Source organism: Mugil cephalus, chromosome 17 (genome assembly GCF_022458985.1).
Source record: "Mugil cephalus isolate CIBA_MC_2020 chromosome 17, CIBA_Mcephalus_1.1, whole genome shotgun sequence".
Classification (NCBI taxonomy): Eukaryota; Metazoa; Chordata; class Actinopteri; order Mugiliformes; family Mugilidae; genus Mugil; species Mugil cephalus.
The window spans coordinates 24087465-24105807 of record NC_061786.1 but is presented as its reverse complement, the minus strand read 5'-3'; the positions used below and the strand labels follow the sequence as shown (position 1 = coordinate 24105807).

The 18343-nt window shown below is 49.3% G+C and overlaps 2 protein-coding genes and 1 long non-coding RNA gene across 6 annotated transcripts; 2 read left to right on the top strand and 1 right to left on the bottom strand.

The window, feature by feature from the left end:
• Positions 1-997: 997 nt before the first annotated feature.
• On the top strand, positions 998-2381 carry ankrd9 (ankyrin repeat domain 9). Of its 2 annotated transcripts, none has more exons than XM_047611154.1 (2): positions 998-1133; positions 1184-2381. In XM_047611154.1, exon 2 carries the CDS (start codon positions 1339-1341, stop codon positions 2152-2154), a length of 816 nt encoding a protein of 271 aa, XP_047467110.1. In that variant the 5' UTR covers positions 998-1133; positions 1184-1338; the 3' UTR covers positions 2155-2381. The 2 variants fall into 2 exon arrangements, with proteins under 2 accessions (XP_047467110.1, XP_047467111.1); XM_047611155.1 differs by having other exon boundaries at positions 998-1143; positions 1174-2381.
• Positions 2382-3722: 1341 nt separating this feature from the next.
• tecpr2 (tectonin beta-propeller repeat containing 2) lies at positions 3723-18325 on the bottom strand. 3 transcript variants are annotated; one of them, XM_047611127.1, is made up of 27 exons: positions 18188-18325; positions 15659-15761; positions 14818-14958; positions 14306-14434; positions 13954-14085; positions 13723-13880; positions 13204-13357; positions 12948-13100; positions 12424-12556; positions 12146-12351; positions 11120-11303; positions 10825-11032; positions 10515-10734; positions 10206-10427; positions 9696-9763; positions 9502-9617; positions 9255-9428; positions 8974-9154; positions 8541-8682; positions 8235-8460; positions 8065-8154; positions 7889-7986; positions 7632-7767; positions 6469-6617; positions 4992-5133; positions 4764-4913; positions 3723-4576 (listed from the first exon to the last, which is right to left on the bottom strand). In XM_047611127.1, exons 2-27 carry the CDS (start codon positions 15737-15739, stop codon positions 4428-4430), a joined length of 3942 nt encoding a protein of 1313 aa, XP_047467083.1. In that variant the 5' UTR covers positions 15740-15761; positions 18188-18325; the 3' UTR covers positions 3723-4427. The 3 variants fall into 3 exon arrangements, with proteins under 3 accessions (XP_047467083.1, XP_047467082.1, XP_047467084.1); XM_047611126.1 differs by lacking the exon at positions 18188-18325 and adding an exon at positions 16783-16918; XM_047611128.1 differs by lacking the exon at positions 18188-18325 and adding an exon at positions 16783-16918 and having other exon boundaries at positions 13204-13354.
• Positions 5751-6543, top strand: LOC125023710. The gene is made up of 2 exons (XR_007114665.1): positions 5751-5911; positions 5957-6543. It is a non-coding gene; the product is annotated as an uncharacterized LOC125023710 (long non-coding RNA).
• Positions 18326-18343: the final 18 nt, after the last annotated feature.

Here is an 18343-nt window from a genome sequence, read left to right as displayed (position 1 = left end):
ATGCTGGGAAACTGTGTGTGTGTGTGTGGGGGGGGGGGGACGCTTCAGATCCACCTCGATATCGAACCTCTTCTTTCTCAAGTTCTTGTTCTTTTCTGATCCCACGTCATTGACTCACACATCTGGGACCTCCGGTACCATGTGATAATGTCAGAGGGCGTCTGTAAATAACTCTGCTAACACAGAAGTTCTGAGATAAAACTAATCCAGTGTGAATATACATCTCCGTGATTTCTTGTCACTCAAGAATTATTAAGGATGTGCTGTAAATCAAAGTTTGTTGTTGATGTTTGGGAGCAAAGTGGAGACGTAGCTGAACTGTTCACTCGTTTAAATCTGTGGCTGATTTAAATACAGACAACTTCCCCTTCAGTGAGTTCTTTCTCCACTGTGCTCACATCCTTTTGTTTTAATGTCCTGATTGTACACAGGGGGAATCAGGGCCTTTTTAAAATGATTTGTGAATTTAAATGGGGGTGTGGTTTATATGGCCGCTGCAGACCCCGCCCCTTTTCTGTGATTGATATGAACTGTGTGTAGTTACCACGAGTCACCAACAGGAGGCGCTCCTCAGCAGGATTTAAACGGATCATCTGACTCTTCCTCAGATATTTGGACCTTGCTTTTCTCACACTTTTTTTTTTTTCAAATAACAAATACATTTGTTATTGGTTAGAAAGTCACGTTGTGATTTCATTTTCTTACTTCTGGGTTTTTGTCTAGAATCAAAAGCTGCTGAGACTGATCAGCTGATCTGTGTTGTTGTGAGGAGAGGTCAGCTGATCTGTGTTATTGATGAAGTCTCTGCTGAGTTTCTGTTGCTGTTTACTTTCGTCATCGTTTCAAGGCCACTATGTTCACTATGTGAGACACTCGACCCCCTCCGCCCCCCACGGCCCGGCCTCCAACACAAACATCCACACATGGAGATGAAGGCAGGGGGACAGAGGGGGAGGAAGGGGAGGAGAGTTGCTATAAAAGTCTGGAGGAGCTGAGGACGGAGGTTTGAGAGTCAGAGACTCTGCTGAACAGGGAGCAGATCCACAGGACGAGCGTTTCAGGTTTGGTCGAGTCCCAGGAAGATTCAGAACGTTTTTTTTTATTTTCAGGAAGCCTCACTCAAGGCCAGGCAGGTCCCAGCAGGTCCCAGCAGGTCCAGACCGGTCCCAGCAGGTCCCAGCAGGTCCCAGCAGGTCCCAGCAGGTCCCAGCAGGTCCAGACCGGTCCCAGCAGGTCCCAGCAGGTCCCAGCAGGTCCCAGCAGGTCCAGACCGGTCCCAGCAGGTCCCAGCAGGTCCCAGCAGGTCCAGACCGGTCCCAGGTGTCCCCCAGTGCAGCGATGCCGTGGCTGCTGTCCTCTCAGCTGGACTACTTGTCCTCATCCCCGTCCCAGCGGGAGTGCGAGCGGACGGCTTTCTCCTTCTACTGCTCTGTGCGGGAGCAGCTTCCCGTCTGGCTGCTGGAGGACATGCGTAGCATGGAGGTCTTCTGCTGGGAGGACGGACACCCCCGAGCCTTCCTGCCGTCGGAGGCGCTGCTGTACGCGCTGGTCCACGACCACCGGGATTACGCCCGCTACCTGCTGGACAGGTTCTCGCTGAGCGTGCTCAAAGCGCCGCGCTGCAGCTTCTGCTGCTGCCGGGGCAGCGGGGCGCCGCACCTGAACATGGCGGTGCGCTACGGCCGCGTGGAGATCCTGGCCATGATGGTGGAGTCTCTGAAGGACACAGGTGGTGAATACCTGGACAGCTGCGGCGGCTGCGGCCACACGGCGGACGCGGGGAAGACGGCGGTGCAGCTGGCGGTGGAGCTGTCGCGTCCTGACTGTCTGCTGCTGCTGCTTGCCCGAGGGGCGCGGGCCCACGGCCTGGACGCCGCGCTGCAGCGACTCGCCTCCTGCGACGAGTCCGAGCGCCGCCACGCACAGCGCTGCCTCGACTTCCTGCTGCTCTTCCTGCCTGAAACGCCGCTGCTACGCCACCTGCAGGACGAGCCGCAGCGTTGGCAAAGCCTGCTGGGAAAGGAAGTCTTCATGTGGCTGTGCGGCCTGGCCCCGCCCCCCCTCCTGCTGCAGGCGCTCCGGTGTCTGGCCCGGTGTGGACCGGACCGGATCAGCATGCTGCCTGACTTCCTGCAGCCGCACAGCTGGCAGTAGCATCATCTGTTACCAGGGAAACGGCTGCATGCTGCTGTGATTGGACGGTTTCCTGACCCTGTAAATAACCTGTAAATAGACTTTAAATGAACCTGATCACTGGACTCAAACATGGAGGAAACACGTCTGATCAGTTTTATTGATCAGATCCAGTTTCTGAGCTGAATGTGAGAAATGTTTAATGACCTCTGACGTCCTGTTTCCATGTCAATAAACGATTAAACTGAGGCTGAGTCCTGAGTCTGTGTTCAACCACGATTCACCAACCTGAACCCATGAACACCTGGACCAACAGGTGAGACATCAGCTGACAGGACCAGCACCAGGGCCAGGTTCTGATCAGGGTTAGGATCAGGGTCCTGAATCTCTCTGAGCTGAATTACAATCAGTCATATTATTGATGGTGTTTGGATTGATCCAGCATGAGTCAAAGAAACAAGGAAACTATAAAACAGAAAAAGAAGCTCTGAGACACTGGTTCTATCTACTTGTCAACACATCAACCTAATAAAGGTTCCACTGGGCCCTGAACCCAGAACCAAATAACTACTTCTAGGTCCCGAGAACCCGATCAATCAACATGTTTATTAAGTTAATGAATTAGACAGGTGAGTTTACACTGAATGTTACTGGTCAAACATTCAACCAATCAGCTGACAGCAGGGTGACATCACCACAGATCACCTGACAACTAGGCACAGTTTGAAGGACGTGTCCTCCGTCAACCAACCACAATCCATCCATCCATCCATCCATCCATCCATCCATCCATCCATCCATCCATCCATCAACCAACCACAATCCATCCATCCATCCATCCATCCATCCATCCATCCACCAACCTTCCATCCATCCATCCATCCATCCATCCATCCATCCATCAACCATCCATCCATCCAACCATCCATCCATCCAATTAACCATCAATCAACAATCCATCCATCCATCCATCCATCCATCCATCCATCCATCCATCCATCAACCATCCACCATCCATCCATCCAATTAACCATCAATCAACCAACCACCATCCATCCATCCATCCATCCATCCATCCATCCATCCATCCTTCCATCCACCATCCATCCACCATCCATCCATCCTCCATCCAACCAACCAACCAACCACAATCCATCCATCCATCCATCCATCCATCAACCATCCATCCATCCATCCATCCATCCATCCATCCATCCATCCATCCATCCATCCACCATCCATCCATCCATCCATCCATCAACCATCCATCCATCCATCCACAGCATCACCTGCAATAGGCACATATGAAGACGTTCCTCCGTCAAACCATCCACAACCATCCACCATCCATCCAAACCATAACCAATAATCAACAACCACAATCTCATCCATCCATCCATCCATCAATCAACCATCCCTCCATCATCCATCCTATCCATCCCACCAACCATCCATCCATCCATCACCATCCATCCATCCTCCATCCACCAACAACACCATCCATCCATCCATCCATCCATCCATCCATCCATCCATCCATCCATCCATCCATCCATCAACCATCCATCCATCCATCCATCCATCCATCCAATTAACCATCAATCAACAATCCATCCATCCATCCATCCATCCATCCATCCATCATCCATCCATCCATCCGTCCATCAATCCAAATCACCAACCAAACATCAGGTCCACCAGGTCCAGGTCTTGTTCAGAAGGATCTCTTGTGTTTGATAGATTTGATATTTTACACATGTTCATGCCTCAGGTCCAGGGGCCGAAGCTCCTTGTGTGTTTCAATGGTAACCAAGCTACAGACAAGCGGTTAGCGTCGGTTCTGTCGGATCATTTTCAGTCCGGTTTGGTCCCAGAGTCTCCTCAGGAACATTAAAACTCACAGAAGAAGAAACACCACAGAAGAAGAAAGTGGTCTGTCCCTTTAACATCCCAGTTAGTTTGAAGCTGGTCCGCAGTCAGAACCAATCAGAACCAGGTGGAGCGAGTCTCCTCTGATTAGTTCTGACTGGTGGACCAGTCCTGGATCAGCAGAACCAGTCTCAGTCCGGGTTAAAGTGCTTCCTGTGACAACAGCAATAAAACTAATAAAAGTCCATTTCCCAGCAGCCACCTGGGCTCCTCATGAGTCACCTGTCCACTTAGTGTCGCCTCAGCTGTGACATCACTCAGCCCACTTCCTGTCTGAAGTTAGTAAACAGGAAGTGTTGTCACTGTGACATCACAGCATCCTCTCAGGTGAGTCCAGATCTGACCAATCAGGCGACAGAGTGATGTCAGATGAGTTCCCATTCTTCATCCTCCTCCCCTCCAAGGGCGGGCCCTGAGGGGGCGGGTCTACTGGGAGCCTGTGGGAGGAGCTTAGTCAGTCGACGGGACAGTCCACCAACAGGAGTCACCGCCCACAACTCGTCCTCTGGCGTAACTGCAGAGACAGGGAGAGAGACGTGAGACACACCTGAGAGACACGAGACATACTGACACACTGGGACGCACTGAGACACACTGGGACACGCTGGGACACACTGGGAAACACTGGGACGCACTGGGACACACTGGGAAACACTGGGACACGCTGGGACACACTGGGACACGCTGGGACGTGGTCTTACCAGTAAACCAGTTGGCGTTCCCAGGGATCTTCTTCCAATAGTCTCCGGCAGCGTTTCTCTCAGAGACGCCGTAACGTCGAGCCAAGTCTCCGTTTACACAACGAACCCAGACGGTCCGACAGCTCAGGACCAGTTGACTGACAGCCAGACCTGAAGACACAAGGACACCAGACAGGTGAGGGCCAGGCAGGTATGAACCAGGCAGGTATGAACCAGACAGGTGAGTACCTGGTACTAATTCCCAGTCCGTCCCAACGGGCATCTCATCACTGAGTCCGGTCCTGACGAAGACACTTCCTCTGTTGTCCAACGCCCAGAGGAGACGGTCGTTAGGACTCGTCTGAATACTGACCAGCTGCACTCCTATTGGCTGGAGAGACATGGCATCTCAGTCACCTGTGCAGGTAACACACTATACAGTATCCAGATCCACCAGTTACCTGGTTGGACCAGGTGAGTGGTACCTGTACAGGTGGTTCTATGTGAACCAGTGAGTGTTACCTGTACAGGTGGTTCTCTCTGGACCAGTGAGTGTTACCTGTACAGGTGGTTCTATGTGAACCAGTGAGTGTTACCTGTACAGGTGGTTCTCTCTGGACCAGTGAGTGTTACCTGTACAGGTGGTTCTATGTGAACCAGTGAGTGTTACCTGTACAGGTGGTTCTCTCTGGACCAGTGAGTGTTACCTGTACAGGTGGTTCTATGTGAACCAGTGAGTGTTAACTGTACAGGTGGTTCTATGTGGACCAGGTGAGTGTTACCTGTACAGGTGGTTCTATGTGAACCAGTGAGTGATACCTGTACAGGTGGTTCTCTGTGGACCAGTGAGTGTTACCTGTACAGGTGGTTCTATGTGATCAGTGAGTGTTACTGTACAGGTGGTTCTATTAGGTGAACCAAGGTGTTCTGAAAGTGTTACCTGTACAGGTGGTTCTCTGTGGACCAGGAGTGATACATGTACAGGTGGTTCTATGTGAACCAGTGAGTGTTACCTGTACAGGTGGTTCTATGTGAACCAGTGAGTGTTACCTGTACAGGTGGTTCTATGTGAACCAGTGAGTGTTACCTGTACAGGTGGTTCTCTCTGGACCAGTGAGTGTTACCTGTACAGGTGGTTCTATGTGAACCAGTGAGTGTTACCTGTACAGGTGGTTCTTCTGAGTGAACCAGTAGGGGGTTTACCTGTGTACAAGGTGGTTCTCTCTGGACCAGTGAGTGTTACCTGTACAGGTGGTTCTATGTGAACCAGTGAGTGTTACCTGTACAGGTGGTTCTATGTGAACCAGTGAGTGTTACCTGTACAGGTGGTTCTCTGTGGACCAGGTGAGTGATACCTGTACAGGTGGTTCTATGTGGACCAGTGAGTGTTACCTGTACAGGTGGTTCTATGTGAACCAGTGAGTGTTACCTGTACAGGTGGTTCTATGTGAACCAGTGAGTGTTACCTGTACAGGTGGTTCTATGTGAACCAGTGAGTGTTACCTGTACAGGTGGTTCTATGTGAACCAGTGAGTGTTACCTGTACAGGTGGTTCTCTCTGGACCAGTGAGTGTTACCTGTACAGGTGGTTCTATGTGAACCAGTGAGTGTTAACTGTACAGGTGGTTCTCTCTGGACCAGTGAGTGTTACCTCTACAGGTGGTTCTATGTGGACCAGGTGAGTGTTACCTGTACAGGTGGTTCTATGTGAACCAGTGAGTGTTACCTGTACAGGTGGTTCTATGTGGATCCAGGCCGGCAGCATCATGCTCGGGTTCAGCGGTTGAGTTCCGACTCTGAAGTAAACGACTCCTCGGCTGTCCACGGCCCAGACGTTCTGACTGCCACAGCTCACACTGACCAGACGAACACTTCCTGTAACACACAGGGATATTTTACCTGGACTCACCTGAGCACATGATGAGAACAGTCGGACCCCTAGAGGAGTCCAGGATCCCTGACTAACTAATTAACCAGTGCTGTTGGGTTTATGGACAGGCTCAGGAACTTCCTGGAGTTCTGCTGCTGTGACGCTGGTTCTGTTTATCAGGTCTCAGCAGTGTGAGCCGGAGCTCAGGTTTCAGACACATTCCAGGTGAAACTGTTTTAGGGAAACAGACTCAGGTTTCACTGAGGAGTGGCGTCCCGCTGACCTCTGACCTCTGAGGGCGGCGCTGCTGCAGCTGATTGTAACATTCGCTCTGTGGTCATTCCTGGTCCAGGACCAGGACCAGGACCAGGACCAGGACCAGGACCAGGACCAGGACCATCTGTGCCTCTTTACAGCCTCATTTGTGATTCATTCATGGTCCAGAGTCGGTGTTGATACGTCCTCCAGTCATGTGGTCTCTGATAGTGAGAAGGGCACAGCGACTAAAAACAGCCCTGACCTGCCATCAGGCTGCAGTGTGACGCACACTCTGTCCTCTGGTTTAAAACCACTTATATAACGTCCACCTGTCAGTGAGACAGAGACACACAGCTGGGAGGACGGATCTGTCTCTGTCCACTGAGCTGGGAATGTATGTGCATGTCATAGTGTAACCTGAGCTGAAAGAACACAAACACACACCAGGGACGTCCCTCTCTGGTCTTAAATGTCCTGGAGTTGGTCCCTGTAGCTTCCTAAAGTCTGTCCTTGTCTTGTCCTGAGTCCAGTAAATGTTTCAGTCAGAGTTAGTGTGGAGAGATGAGCTCGTACCTTGTGTCCTCCAGCGCTGCCATAAACTCCCTGACTCTCTCTGGAAGACTAGTCTCCAGTCTCTAGTCTCCTCTTCTTCTTCTAAACGTTGAAGCGTTCAGTGTTTGTGTTTGTTGTTGTTGTTTGACCTGAGTGACTCCCTGGGTTCTGCTTAGAGGGTCTATATAATAACTAGTAGCGGTACTGACCCAGCTGGCTCAGGTCCAGGGGTGTCCAGTTCAGTCCAGAAGGACAAGACGGAGACAGCGTCCGGATGACGACTCGTCCGTGAGTGTCCAAACCCCACAGAGCATCACGGCAGGCGGACAGGTGAGACAGCTCCACCTGAGCTCAGAGACAGAACAGGACATTAGCAGATCCACAGGTAGACACCTGGACCAGGACCAGGACCTGGACCAGGACCAGGACCTGGACCAGGACCTGGAACACGAACAGGTGTGTTTACCTCCGGTGGCAGAAGGACAGAGGAGGGGCGGAGCTCTCCATCCTGGTCCCAGACACAGAACAGGTCCTTCCTGGTCTGGGCCAACCACAGGAACGTACCTGAGACACAGGAGACAGAGACAGGTGTCCAGGTGTGTCTCATGTCCAGAGGACATGTGTTGTGTCCAGGTGAGTTACCTTCTCTGTGAGGCACCGCCGAGGACGTGATGAAGGTCCATCTGGTGGCTGAGACGGTTCCTCTGGGGACCACGTTCTGCCAGAAAGTTCCTGAAGGAACCCAACACATTCAGAATCTGAGAAACTCAACAAAACCCGGTCCTGGTTCTGTACCACTGGCCTGTACTGACCCACGAGGCTGCCGCGGGCCAGGTGCAGTTGGTTCCGTCCTGAGGCCACCCAGACCCCGCTGGCGTTGGCGCTGACCAGACTGGGCTGGCACTGGGAGTACTGGGACAGGAAGGCCACCACCCGCTCCACGGGCGCCCTGGTCACCGTAGCAACGCTCTGAGTGGCCTGAAGCAGAGTCTGGAACAGACTGCCCTGGTCGAACACCACGTAGTCCGAAATACTGATCTGATGGAGAGACACCGACACCTTCACCCCCTGGACCACCAAACCTGGTCCCAACCCTAAGACTTAGAACCAGGTCTAACCTGCCACCAGTGGTCGTCGTGGCCCTGTGGTTTGGAGGAACAGATGCCGGTTCGAAACCAGAGGCTGCCGCTGGCGTCCAGGGCCCAGGCCGTCCCTCCATCCCCCAGGGCAACGCACATCAGCTCCAGACCCTGAGCTTCACTGGGACAGAGACAGTGGACAGGTAGTACAGGTGAGGACAGGTGAGGACAAGTAGTACAGGTGAGGACATGTAGTACAGGTGACTACAGGTGAGGACGTGTAGTACAGGTGAGTACAGGTGAGGACAGGTGAGAACAGGTGAGGACAGGTAGTACAGGTGAGGACAGGTGAGGACAGGTGAGGACAGGTGAGAACAGGTGAGGACAGGTAGTACAGGTAGTACAGGTGACTACAGGTGAGGACAGGTGAGGACAGGTGAGGACAGGTAGTACAGGTGAGGACAGGTAGTACCTGACGGTGTCGTACTTCCAGCCGTCTCCTTCGCTGCAGAAGCTGTTCAGTCCTTCTCTGTAGAACAGAGCCTTGTGTTCGCTCAGAGCCCAAACTACACCTGCTCTCACACACACCTGGCTGAACACGCACGGGGTTTCTACCTTCACCGAGCGAGCACAGGGGCGCTCCATGCTCAGACCTGGAACACACACACACGTTACCGTGGCAACCACCCGCTGCATTCTGGACAGGTGTGTGGACAGGGGAGGCGTCAGGACTGTGGTTTCCATCTATCTCACCTGTCTGCAGGTACAGGTCTCCGTTGGTCCTGATGATCCAGGCGGAGTCGTCGCTCAGGGCAACGAAGGCCGTTTGCTCCACAGCTTTGTACCAGTGACGTTTTCCTTTCACCGACACTTTAGCACAAGCAAACGCCGTCATGCTCTTCTGCTCCACCTTCCACAGCAGGTTACCTGGTGGAGCAGCAACACTGAGCACCTGGTTTCCTGTCCACGTCCTCCAGGGTACCAGTTAAAACTAGATTACCTGAAGGTGACAACGCCACCTGGTGGACGTTGTCTTCAAAGCGCTGCCAGTTGAGTCCAGTTTCAGGTAAAACACTGCAGAACAGTCCTCCTTTAAAATCCAGACACCACACATACCTGAAAGACACAGGACACCTGTCAGAAACCACACCTGTCCACAGCCTGTCAGTCACAACAGAGGGACAAAAGACACACCTGTCAGTCACCTGCAGGCTCAGTATTCCACATCCTGGTCCAGAGTACCCCATCCAGCTCTCTGCCAACTAGAAGGACATGGCAGCATTAAAAGACTAGACAGTCTCACCTGGTCAGGTATCTGTCTGTCTGTCTGTCTCTGTCTGTCTCTGTCTCACCTGGTCAGGTATCTGTCTGTCTGTCTCTGTCTCACCTGGTCAGGTATCTGTCTGTCTGTCTGTCTGTCTCTTTCTGTCTCTGTCTCACCTGGTCAGGCTTCTTTCTGTCTGTCTTTCTGTCTCTGTCTCACCTGGTCAGGTATCTGTCTGTCTGTCTGTCTGTCTCTGTCTCACCTGGTCAGGTATCTGTCTGTCTGTCTGTCTGTCTCTGTCTCACCTGGTCAGGCTTCTGTCTGTCTGTCTGTCTGTCTCTGTCTCTGTCTCACCTGGTCAGGTATCTGTCTGTCTGTCTTTCTGTCTCTGTCTCACCTGGTCAGGTATCTGTCTGTCTGTCTTTCTGTCTCTGTCTCACCTGGTTAGGCTTCTGTCTGTCTCTTTCCTGGTCAGCCTGTCCTCCTGTTGTCTTCTCTGTCTGAGGGGACAGACAGGTGTGAACATCCCCTCTGGAGCCAGCAGGAGGCAGAGTGTTGCAGTAGATGTCTCCTTCCTCATCACTGGACAGACTGGGCTTCCTGTCCAGACTGGACATGGTGGAGTAAAACATCTGGTCCTCCAGCCCTGCAGGGGGCGCCAGCTGCACACAGAAAGATGTGAAGGTTTGTGGAGGCTTTTACTCTGAAACAGGAAGGATTGTCAGGGTGTATGTGTAGCATCAACACACCTCCTCCTCCTCCTTCTCCTCCTCATCGCCTGGAGCTATCAGAGGACTCAGGAACTCCGTCCCTCCGTCCTCTTCCGTCCCTCCGTCCTCCTCAGAGTTGTGCATGTAGGAGAAGGTGCACTCCAGCAGCAGATCTACGTCCGGGGTTGGAGGGACGACCTCCTTCTCTGGCTTCAGACGATTCTCCTGGAGGAGCAGAGAGTCTGGAGGGAGGAAGGAGCTGGACACAAGGAGGAGACAGGATCAGGAGGACGAAGGGACAGAGTCAGGAAGAGGGGGAGGAGCCATGATTGTTTGTGTTGCTACTAACCCAGAGTGTTTGGACAAGGAGTCCAGGTCTGGCTCCTGGGAGTTCTGGTTCTGGTCCGGAGAGTCCTGGACGTGAAGGTCCAGACCCATGAGGGAGGCCTGGTCGCTCAGAGGTGTCCCGCTCCCTCCGTCACTACAGCTGCCATCTTGGACTACAAACATGGAGTCGGAACAGCTGCTCTCAGAGAGATGGGTCCCATTGCTGCTGTCTGAAGACACAGACACAGGGGACAGACAGTTAGTCTCTGCCCCTCTGTCTGTCCCCTGTCCCCCTGTCTGTCCCCTGTCTTTCTTGCCTTGTCGTCTCCGTCTCCTCTTCTTCACCCTGATGGCCTTCACCACCAGCTCCTGCTGCATCTCCTCCTGACCCAGGGGGGCGCTGTAGCGCCTGGAGCCGCCGGGACCATTTCCAGGGAGACTGTCCCAAGAGTTGAGGGAGCTGCTGCGACTCCGAGTGGACCTCTGTCCCAGCCCCATCACCTGTCCAACATGGAGGACACACCTGTCAGACCAGCACTACTGGTGCAAATATGAGATCTAGACCTAGGCCTCGGTTTCATGAATGAAAGTTCATTCAGATTAATGATGCATCCAACTTAATTATTAACCCTCTGGAGTCACATGACCAGTTTACGACGACGCAGCATCAAGACGCTTCTCACTGAGTCTCTGTTTCTAGCTCAGTAGAAACTTCAAACTATAGATCAGCTTTTAACTAGTGTTTCTAGACCAAGTTAAACTAGACTGGTTCTAAATAACTGAGACTTTTTCCTGAATACATTCAGTCTATGGAGACAGGAGACAGTTTAGAGACATTTAGACATTATTACTGGTTGGACACCTGGTAGTTGTGGACATGGTCCTAAATAGTTTTAATGGAAATAGTTGTAAATAACTAAATGTGTTGATCAGCTTTAGAAATGTCCAGGTTAGATTTACATTCTAAGTTCTAGAAATGTTTGGTTCAACATGTTTGTGGTTTTCTAACTTGTTCCTCCTGGATCTGATGGTTCTAGTCTGGTTTTAGCTCCAACGTGTTCACACAGTTTGTAAAGTTGATCTGAAAGAATGAAACCGAACCAGGACCAAGGTGAAACAGAGTCAGACTCTGGGACACTAGACTCTAGACCACTAGACTCTGGGACACTAGACTCTGGGACACTAGACTCTGGACTCCAGAGGGTTAAAAAGTATCGATATCGGTATCAGCATCAGTATCTGTGATACTGGGCCTGTATTTTCTTGGTAGAGGATCAACACCAAATCTTTCGTACACCACTAACCACCAGGACCAGGACCAGGACCAGGGCAACCCGACTCACCTCCTGCTCTTCGGCCTCCTCCACCTCCTCCTCCTCCTCCACCTCCTCTTCACAAACCCTCCCTCCTCCTCCACCCTCCTCCCTGCCCCCTCCCTCCACAATGATGGCCATGGTTCTGATTGGCTGAGCCGTTTCCACTGCTCCGGTTGGTTGGTGGATGGTGGGCGTGGTCAAAGGTGAAGACAAGCGGACGGAGAGGTCGGACACTGGGACAGAAGACGAAGAAGTTAGAGTCTGAGTGGAGGTTCAGACACTGGAGGACAGACGCCAGGACTTACAGTTTGAGGACATTCCTTCAGGGCTGTTGGACAGACGGATGATGTCTCTGTCTCCTTTGAGGACAAAGATCTCGTTGTCACAACACGACACAGACACGATGTCCCCGCTGCTCTCCAACGCTCCAACCACCACCTTCGCACAGCAACACAACCAAGAAGCAACTTATTAGCCTCCTTAGCCTCTTTATTAGCCTAGTTAGCCTCACAGTTAGCCTTCTTGGCCTCATTATTAGCCTTGTTAGCTCCGTTATTAGCCTCTTAGCCTCATTATTAACCTTGTTAGCGGCATTATTAGCCTCTCAGCCTCGTTATTATACTTGTTAGCGCCGTTATTAGCCTCTTAGCCTTATTAGCTCCAGTATTAGCCTTGTTAGCTCAATTATTAGCCTCTTGGCCTCCTTATTAGCCTTGTTAGCCTTGTTATTAGCCTAGATAGCCTTGTTATTAGTCTCATATGCCTGAATATTAGCCTTGTTAGCCTCCTTAGTCTCATTATTAGCCTAATTAAGGAACCAGCTTCCTACCTCATTGAAACAGTCCAGGACGTAGATACTGTACTCGTTCCAACTCAGAATCCAGCCGTCTCTGAGGAAACAGCTGAGGAGACCAAGCTGTCTCTCTGCTGGACGGTACGCTCCGATTGGACAGGGACGAGGAAACAAGTCAAACTGAGGTATCTGAGACAGACAGGTAAAGAAATGAAGAAGTAGTATAAGTAACAGTACGTGGCTTCACCTGTGCTCTGGTAACAGTACAGTGCTCCCAGAGATCCGAGGGTACCTGTGTGTTGAACAGTGGTTTGAGGAGCCTGGTGTCTTCCACTTGTCCTCTGACGTCAGCCCTCCACAGTCTGAGTCCAGGTCGAGCTGCAAACACCTGGAGATCGCTCTGTTTACAAAGAGCTGGCAGGAAGCAGGCTCCGAACCGGCCACTGCTGCAACGGAAGCAACTACCGTCAACCACCAGCAACTTGTGCCAAGGCAGGTTGCATCCTGTCCAGGTTGCATCCTGTCCGGGATGCATCCCGTCCGGGACGCATCCTGTCTAGGTTGCATCCTGTCCGGTACGTATCCTGTCCAGGATGCATCCTGTCTAGGACGCATCCTGTCCGGGATGCATCCTGTCCGGGACGTATCCTGTCCGGGATGCATCCTGTTCGGGTTGTATCCTGTCTAGGTTGCATCCTGTCTAGGTTGCATCATGTCTAGGACGCATCCTGTCCAGGTTGCATCCTGTCCGGGTTGTATCCTGTCCAGGACGCATCCTGTCCAGGTTGCATCCTGTTCGGGTGAGTCGTACCTCTTGCGGGGCTTGGTGCCCAGCTGCAGGACTTCCCGTCTCTGGGTGCAGTAAAGCAGAGACCTCTGTTGCGTGGACACCAGCAGCACCTGGTGGCTGTACTCCACCTGGACCACAGCTGAGCTCTCCTCCAGGAGCAGCTCAGGTTTACACACCCCCTGCACACACACACTCAGAGTCAGGAGGCGGGTCTTAGCTCACGTGGACAGGTACCTGTCACTGTGTGTTCACCTGGTCCAGGTCCAGAGCAGAAAACACCACCCGTCCTTTATCGTCTCCAGAAAAAAGCTTCATCCCATTGGTGCTCCAGGCCAAAGACGTCACTGAGCCCTTATGGAGGCCGACCACGTCGAAGCGCCTCAGCTGCAGGGAGACAGGAGAGACAAGAGACAGGTTAGAGACAGACAGGTTAGAGACAGGTATGAGACAGACAGGTTAGAGACAGACAGGTTAGAGACAGGTATGAGACAGACAGGTTAGAGACAGACAGGTTAGAGACAGGTATGAGACAGACAGGTTAGAGACAGACAGGTTAGAGACAGACAGGTTAGAGACAGGTATGAGACAGACACACGTCTCTCACCTGTTTGTTGCGGCCAGGAAGTGGAGACACGAGCTGGAAGACAGCAACGCGACCTGAAGCTGTTCCCACGGCAACCAGGTCATCAAAACAGCTGAGCAGCTTGACAGCAGTGATTGGATCAAACTTCCCCTGTTATCAACACAGTCAGCTGTCAGTCAGTTGTCTGTCTGTTTTACTTTTGTGAAATTTTTTTAAAAATTCTAATTTTCTAAAAGAACAGAGCTGATTCAGACACTTGTCAACATCATCGCATTAGAAACATTAGGACACTTGTTCTTCTTCATGGTTCCTAATAAACCAGGTCAGAGGGGGACCTTGTAGACCACATTAGACCCTGATTAGACCTGAGGATGTTTCCTGGATCTTCTCCGATTGGCTCAATGAAAACCACATGACGATAAACCTCACTGAGAGGAACAGGGATGCAGTTTAAAGCGTGATGAGATGAATATTGTTCCTGGACCCATGAAGGGTTAACTTATCTACCAACACCACAGAAGAAGAGCTCAGACCTCCAGGCTGTACTTGTTCATGGTGGCCAGGCGGCGACAGTACAGGTAGAGCATCCCGATGCTGCTGCCCACCGCCACAAAGTCACTGCTGCTGTCCAGAGCCGTCAGGTAGACCAGGACTGACCTGAAGCCTCGCTGCACCTGGAGGGACACGGGACACGGGACACGTCTCAGCACCATCATCAGCCTAACATCAGGTTTATTTCTGGACTCAATAGTTTTATATATATATATACAAATTGTGAATCAAATTATTTTCTAATATAAAGTAAGCATAATAATAATCTTATAAACATCTATAGCCTCTCATTTAAACCTCAATTACAAATAAAAAATAATTTAAAAATTACAAAATATTCAACGAGTGCTGGTTGGAAAACCTGGAAACTGGATCCTTCTTTTCTTTAAATTAAAATACTTTTAAAACGTTAACACAATGCAAAACATACTAAATTAATTATATCTATATACTCAGTTCATTGAATAGGTCTTCTTGAGTCCAGTTCTCACAAAAATGTATATATATTTTTTAAATGCAAGGAGCATAAGATTATGTTTATGTTTGTATTGAATAGTTTTCTTTATATAAACTGTGAATCAGATTATCTTCGATCATAAAGTAAGATTCCAAATTTAATGAAATGTCGTTTGAAAGTAAACCAGAAGGTTGTCCTGGTTTAGACCATGTCAGTACCCTGGTCTAGGACCCTGGTCTAGGTTTCAGGGGTCAGGACCCTGGTCTAGGACCCTGGTCTAGGTTTCAGGGGTCAGTATCCTGGTCTAGGACCCTGGTCTAGGTTTCAGGGGTCAGTATCCTGGTCTAGGTTTCAGGGGTCAGTACCTTGGCTGGGATGGCGTTGAGCAGATAGTAGAGCGGGCAGAACTCCCTGAGGACGGACGACGGACTCGGCTGTGTGGCCATGTTGCTCCTCACTGAGCTGGTCCTGAAAGTCAGTTCAGAACTCCATTAAAAAGCACATTATTTAACACTCTGAACTCAGTTAATCTCTAGTACCAACCATTAAACAATAAACATTAATCATCAGTTTACTATAGTAAAAGTTCTGGTTCTAGGTTTTGTTTCTCATGTAATATTCATCGGTGAAAGGATTCAGAGCCAACAGAACCAGCTGAGGTTCTGTATCATCTGGAGCGAACACATTATAAAACCCGTGTGAAGCTGCAGCAGACATCATGTTGTGATAGTTCTCAATGTATTTTGTTTTAGTTTATTTTAAATTAAATCAAAGCAGGTCATTTCCTCGATGGAGTTTGGTTGAACGTAATGAAAGTCCTGCTTGCCGATCAGATGCCACCTCTGCACCAAATTGCATTATAGAAATCATCTGTTTAGTGCCCTGGACAATACAACACTGCGAAGAGGAAGCGATTTATTTAAAGGAACCTTATTAAACGCTGAGACAGAATCAAAGATACTCTTTTATCATTTATGAGCCGTTTGATTTGATCTATTCTCCACACGAGACTGACAGAGGGCGGTAACCAACAGCCTCAACTAACGTAACATATTTAGTTAAATTAACATATTCAACGTGATTTAATTGCCTTTAATGCAGTATACATAAACCGAATGGAGCAGAATGATGTAGTGAAGTGTAAGAGCCATTTGGTCGCGGTCCGTACTGAATATATTCCAAGATACATTAAGAGAAATATTAAATTGGCCATTTGTTTGACGGGGTTTTGAGTGACGCTGTCTGACGGGTTAGCTCGGCAGGTTGTTGAGGAAGATGACAGCTAACAGAAAAGCAGAATAAAACCAACAGCTGTAAACAAACAAAAATAAATAAACAAACAAATAAACAGACGGACAGACACGGTGTTGTTATCAGAGCTAGCGACCCCAAGCTACCTAGCCTAGCGTCCTCTGGCAGCAGCTAAAGCCTAACCCTATTAGCATGGCAGGCTAAGGCTATAACTAGCAGGCTAGCGGAGGCTACTCACTAGGAGCTGGAGCTGAAAGATGCGCTCAGATGTGGGTCCAGATGTTTTTGTTGCGGTCAGGTGAGTCTGACAGCTCTCAGTGACGGGACCTCACACAGCGCCACCTACTGGCCATGGGCCGCAACAGTAGCGCCGCGTCACTCATGGCTTCATGTTTAAACTGATTAAATTTTACATATAAACCAAAAATAATAATTAAAACACTAAGTATCGTGTAGAAGCAACTAATGTATATCTCAATTACAAATAATAATAAAAAATTATAATAAAAATACACAAAAGAAAAGACCGGAAGCGGAAACTCAACGACTGCTGTTCAGAAAACCTGGAAACTGGATCCTTCGACCTCTAACTCAAAATTCATTTAAAACGTTAAAACAATGGAAAAGACTCACAATTTATTATCTCTATATACTAAATTAATGTCATATTTATATTAATATAATCTTATTAAGTCCAGTTCTTACGAAAATATATACTTTTTAAATCAAAGGAATATAAATCCACATAAGACCGTGTTTATGTTTGTATTGAATAGTTTTCTTTATATAAATTGTGAATCAGATGATTTTCTGTCATAAAGTACGTTTCTAAATTTAATTAACAGTCATTTGGAAGTATTTAGATATGCTTTCAACTTTCACTGGACTTAAGTACAACTGCATTACTTCAGTTTACTGATACAGCTGCTTTTAAAAAAAATACTGTAAATAATTTCCCTGTATATATGAGTTGCACCTCCCCCTTAGGTTTACATTTTATTTTATTCTTCATCTAATTTTTCACAGTTCTACATCTATTTTTATATTTTTACCTTGTGTGTTGTGTGGAATTAATAATATTTTTACTGTTTTTTTAACGACTGGCTGTAGATACAACAGATTTTACTGTGCATGTGATGAATTAAACCTTTGTCTCATCTTATTTTATATAAATGTTTAAAACACTGGTCTGCAGCATGAATTCACATGAAGTGTGAAAATTACATAAAAGACTGTAATTTATCAGTGAAAATAACTTCTATCTTTAATTTATCCATCGCTGTTTTATTTAGAGAAGTGGATAGAACACAACACTGAAACCAGGACTAAACACCCGACCACAATTACACTGTTTTTTATTAAGAAATTTAATTTCATCTTTTTTAAAGGATGTTTAATAAAATGTAAACATTCTCTTAATTTCCTTGTTCTTCTTTTCTCTAGACGTAATTGAAAACGTCTGAAGTTATTTACAGCTTATTATTCTGTTGTGTTACTGGTCTGGTCCCTTGACTCTGACCCCTTTAATTTTACAGTAAAAACGTGTGAATCCGTTCCAGATGAGCTCCGGTCCGGGTCTTCCTCACTCCCGCTCCCGCTGGAGGCTAAGCTAAGCTAGGCTAGTTCAAAACTACCCCGCTAACCGTGACTGGTCCCAGAGCCAGGGCTCCCGTTAATGTGGTCCTCCATCCCCGCGGAGCTTTCCGTTCACCGGTACACGCAGGTTTTATAGAAGAAACTATTCGCTGATACCGATCGAACCTCCGGTCGGTCGGTCGGATCCGCCACAGTCTCCGCTA

Coding starts and splice junctions, on each gene's coding strand:
- tecpr2 (XM_047611127.1), bottom strand. CDS start 15,739: ATGGCCACACAGCCGAGTCCGTCGTCCGTCCTCAGGGAGTTCTGCCCG. Junction 14,435..14,817: donor TGAACAAGTACAGCCTGGAG/GTCTGAGCTCTT, acceptor TGTTGATAACAG/GGGAAGTTTGATCCAATCAC. Junction 9,429..9,501: donor GGTGGCGTTGTCACCTTCAG/GTAATCTAGTTT, acceptor CTGCTCCACCAG/GTAACCTGCTGTGGAAGGTG.
- ankrd9 (XM_047611154.1), top strand. CDS start 1,339: ATGCCGTGGCTGCTGTCCTCTCAGCTGGACTACTTGTCCTCATCCCCG.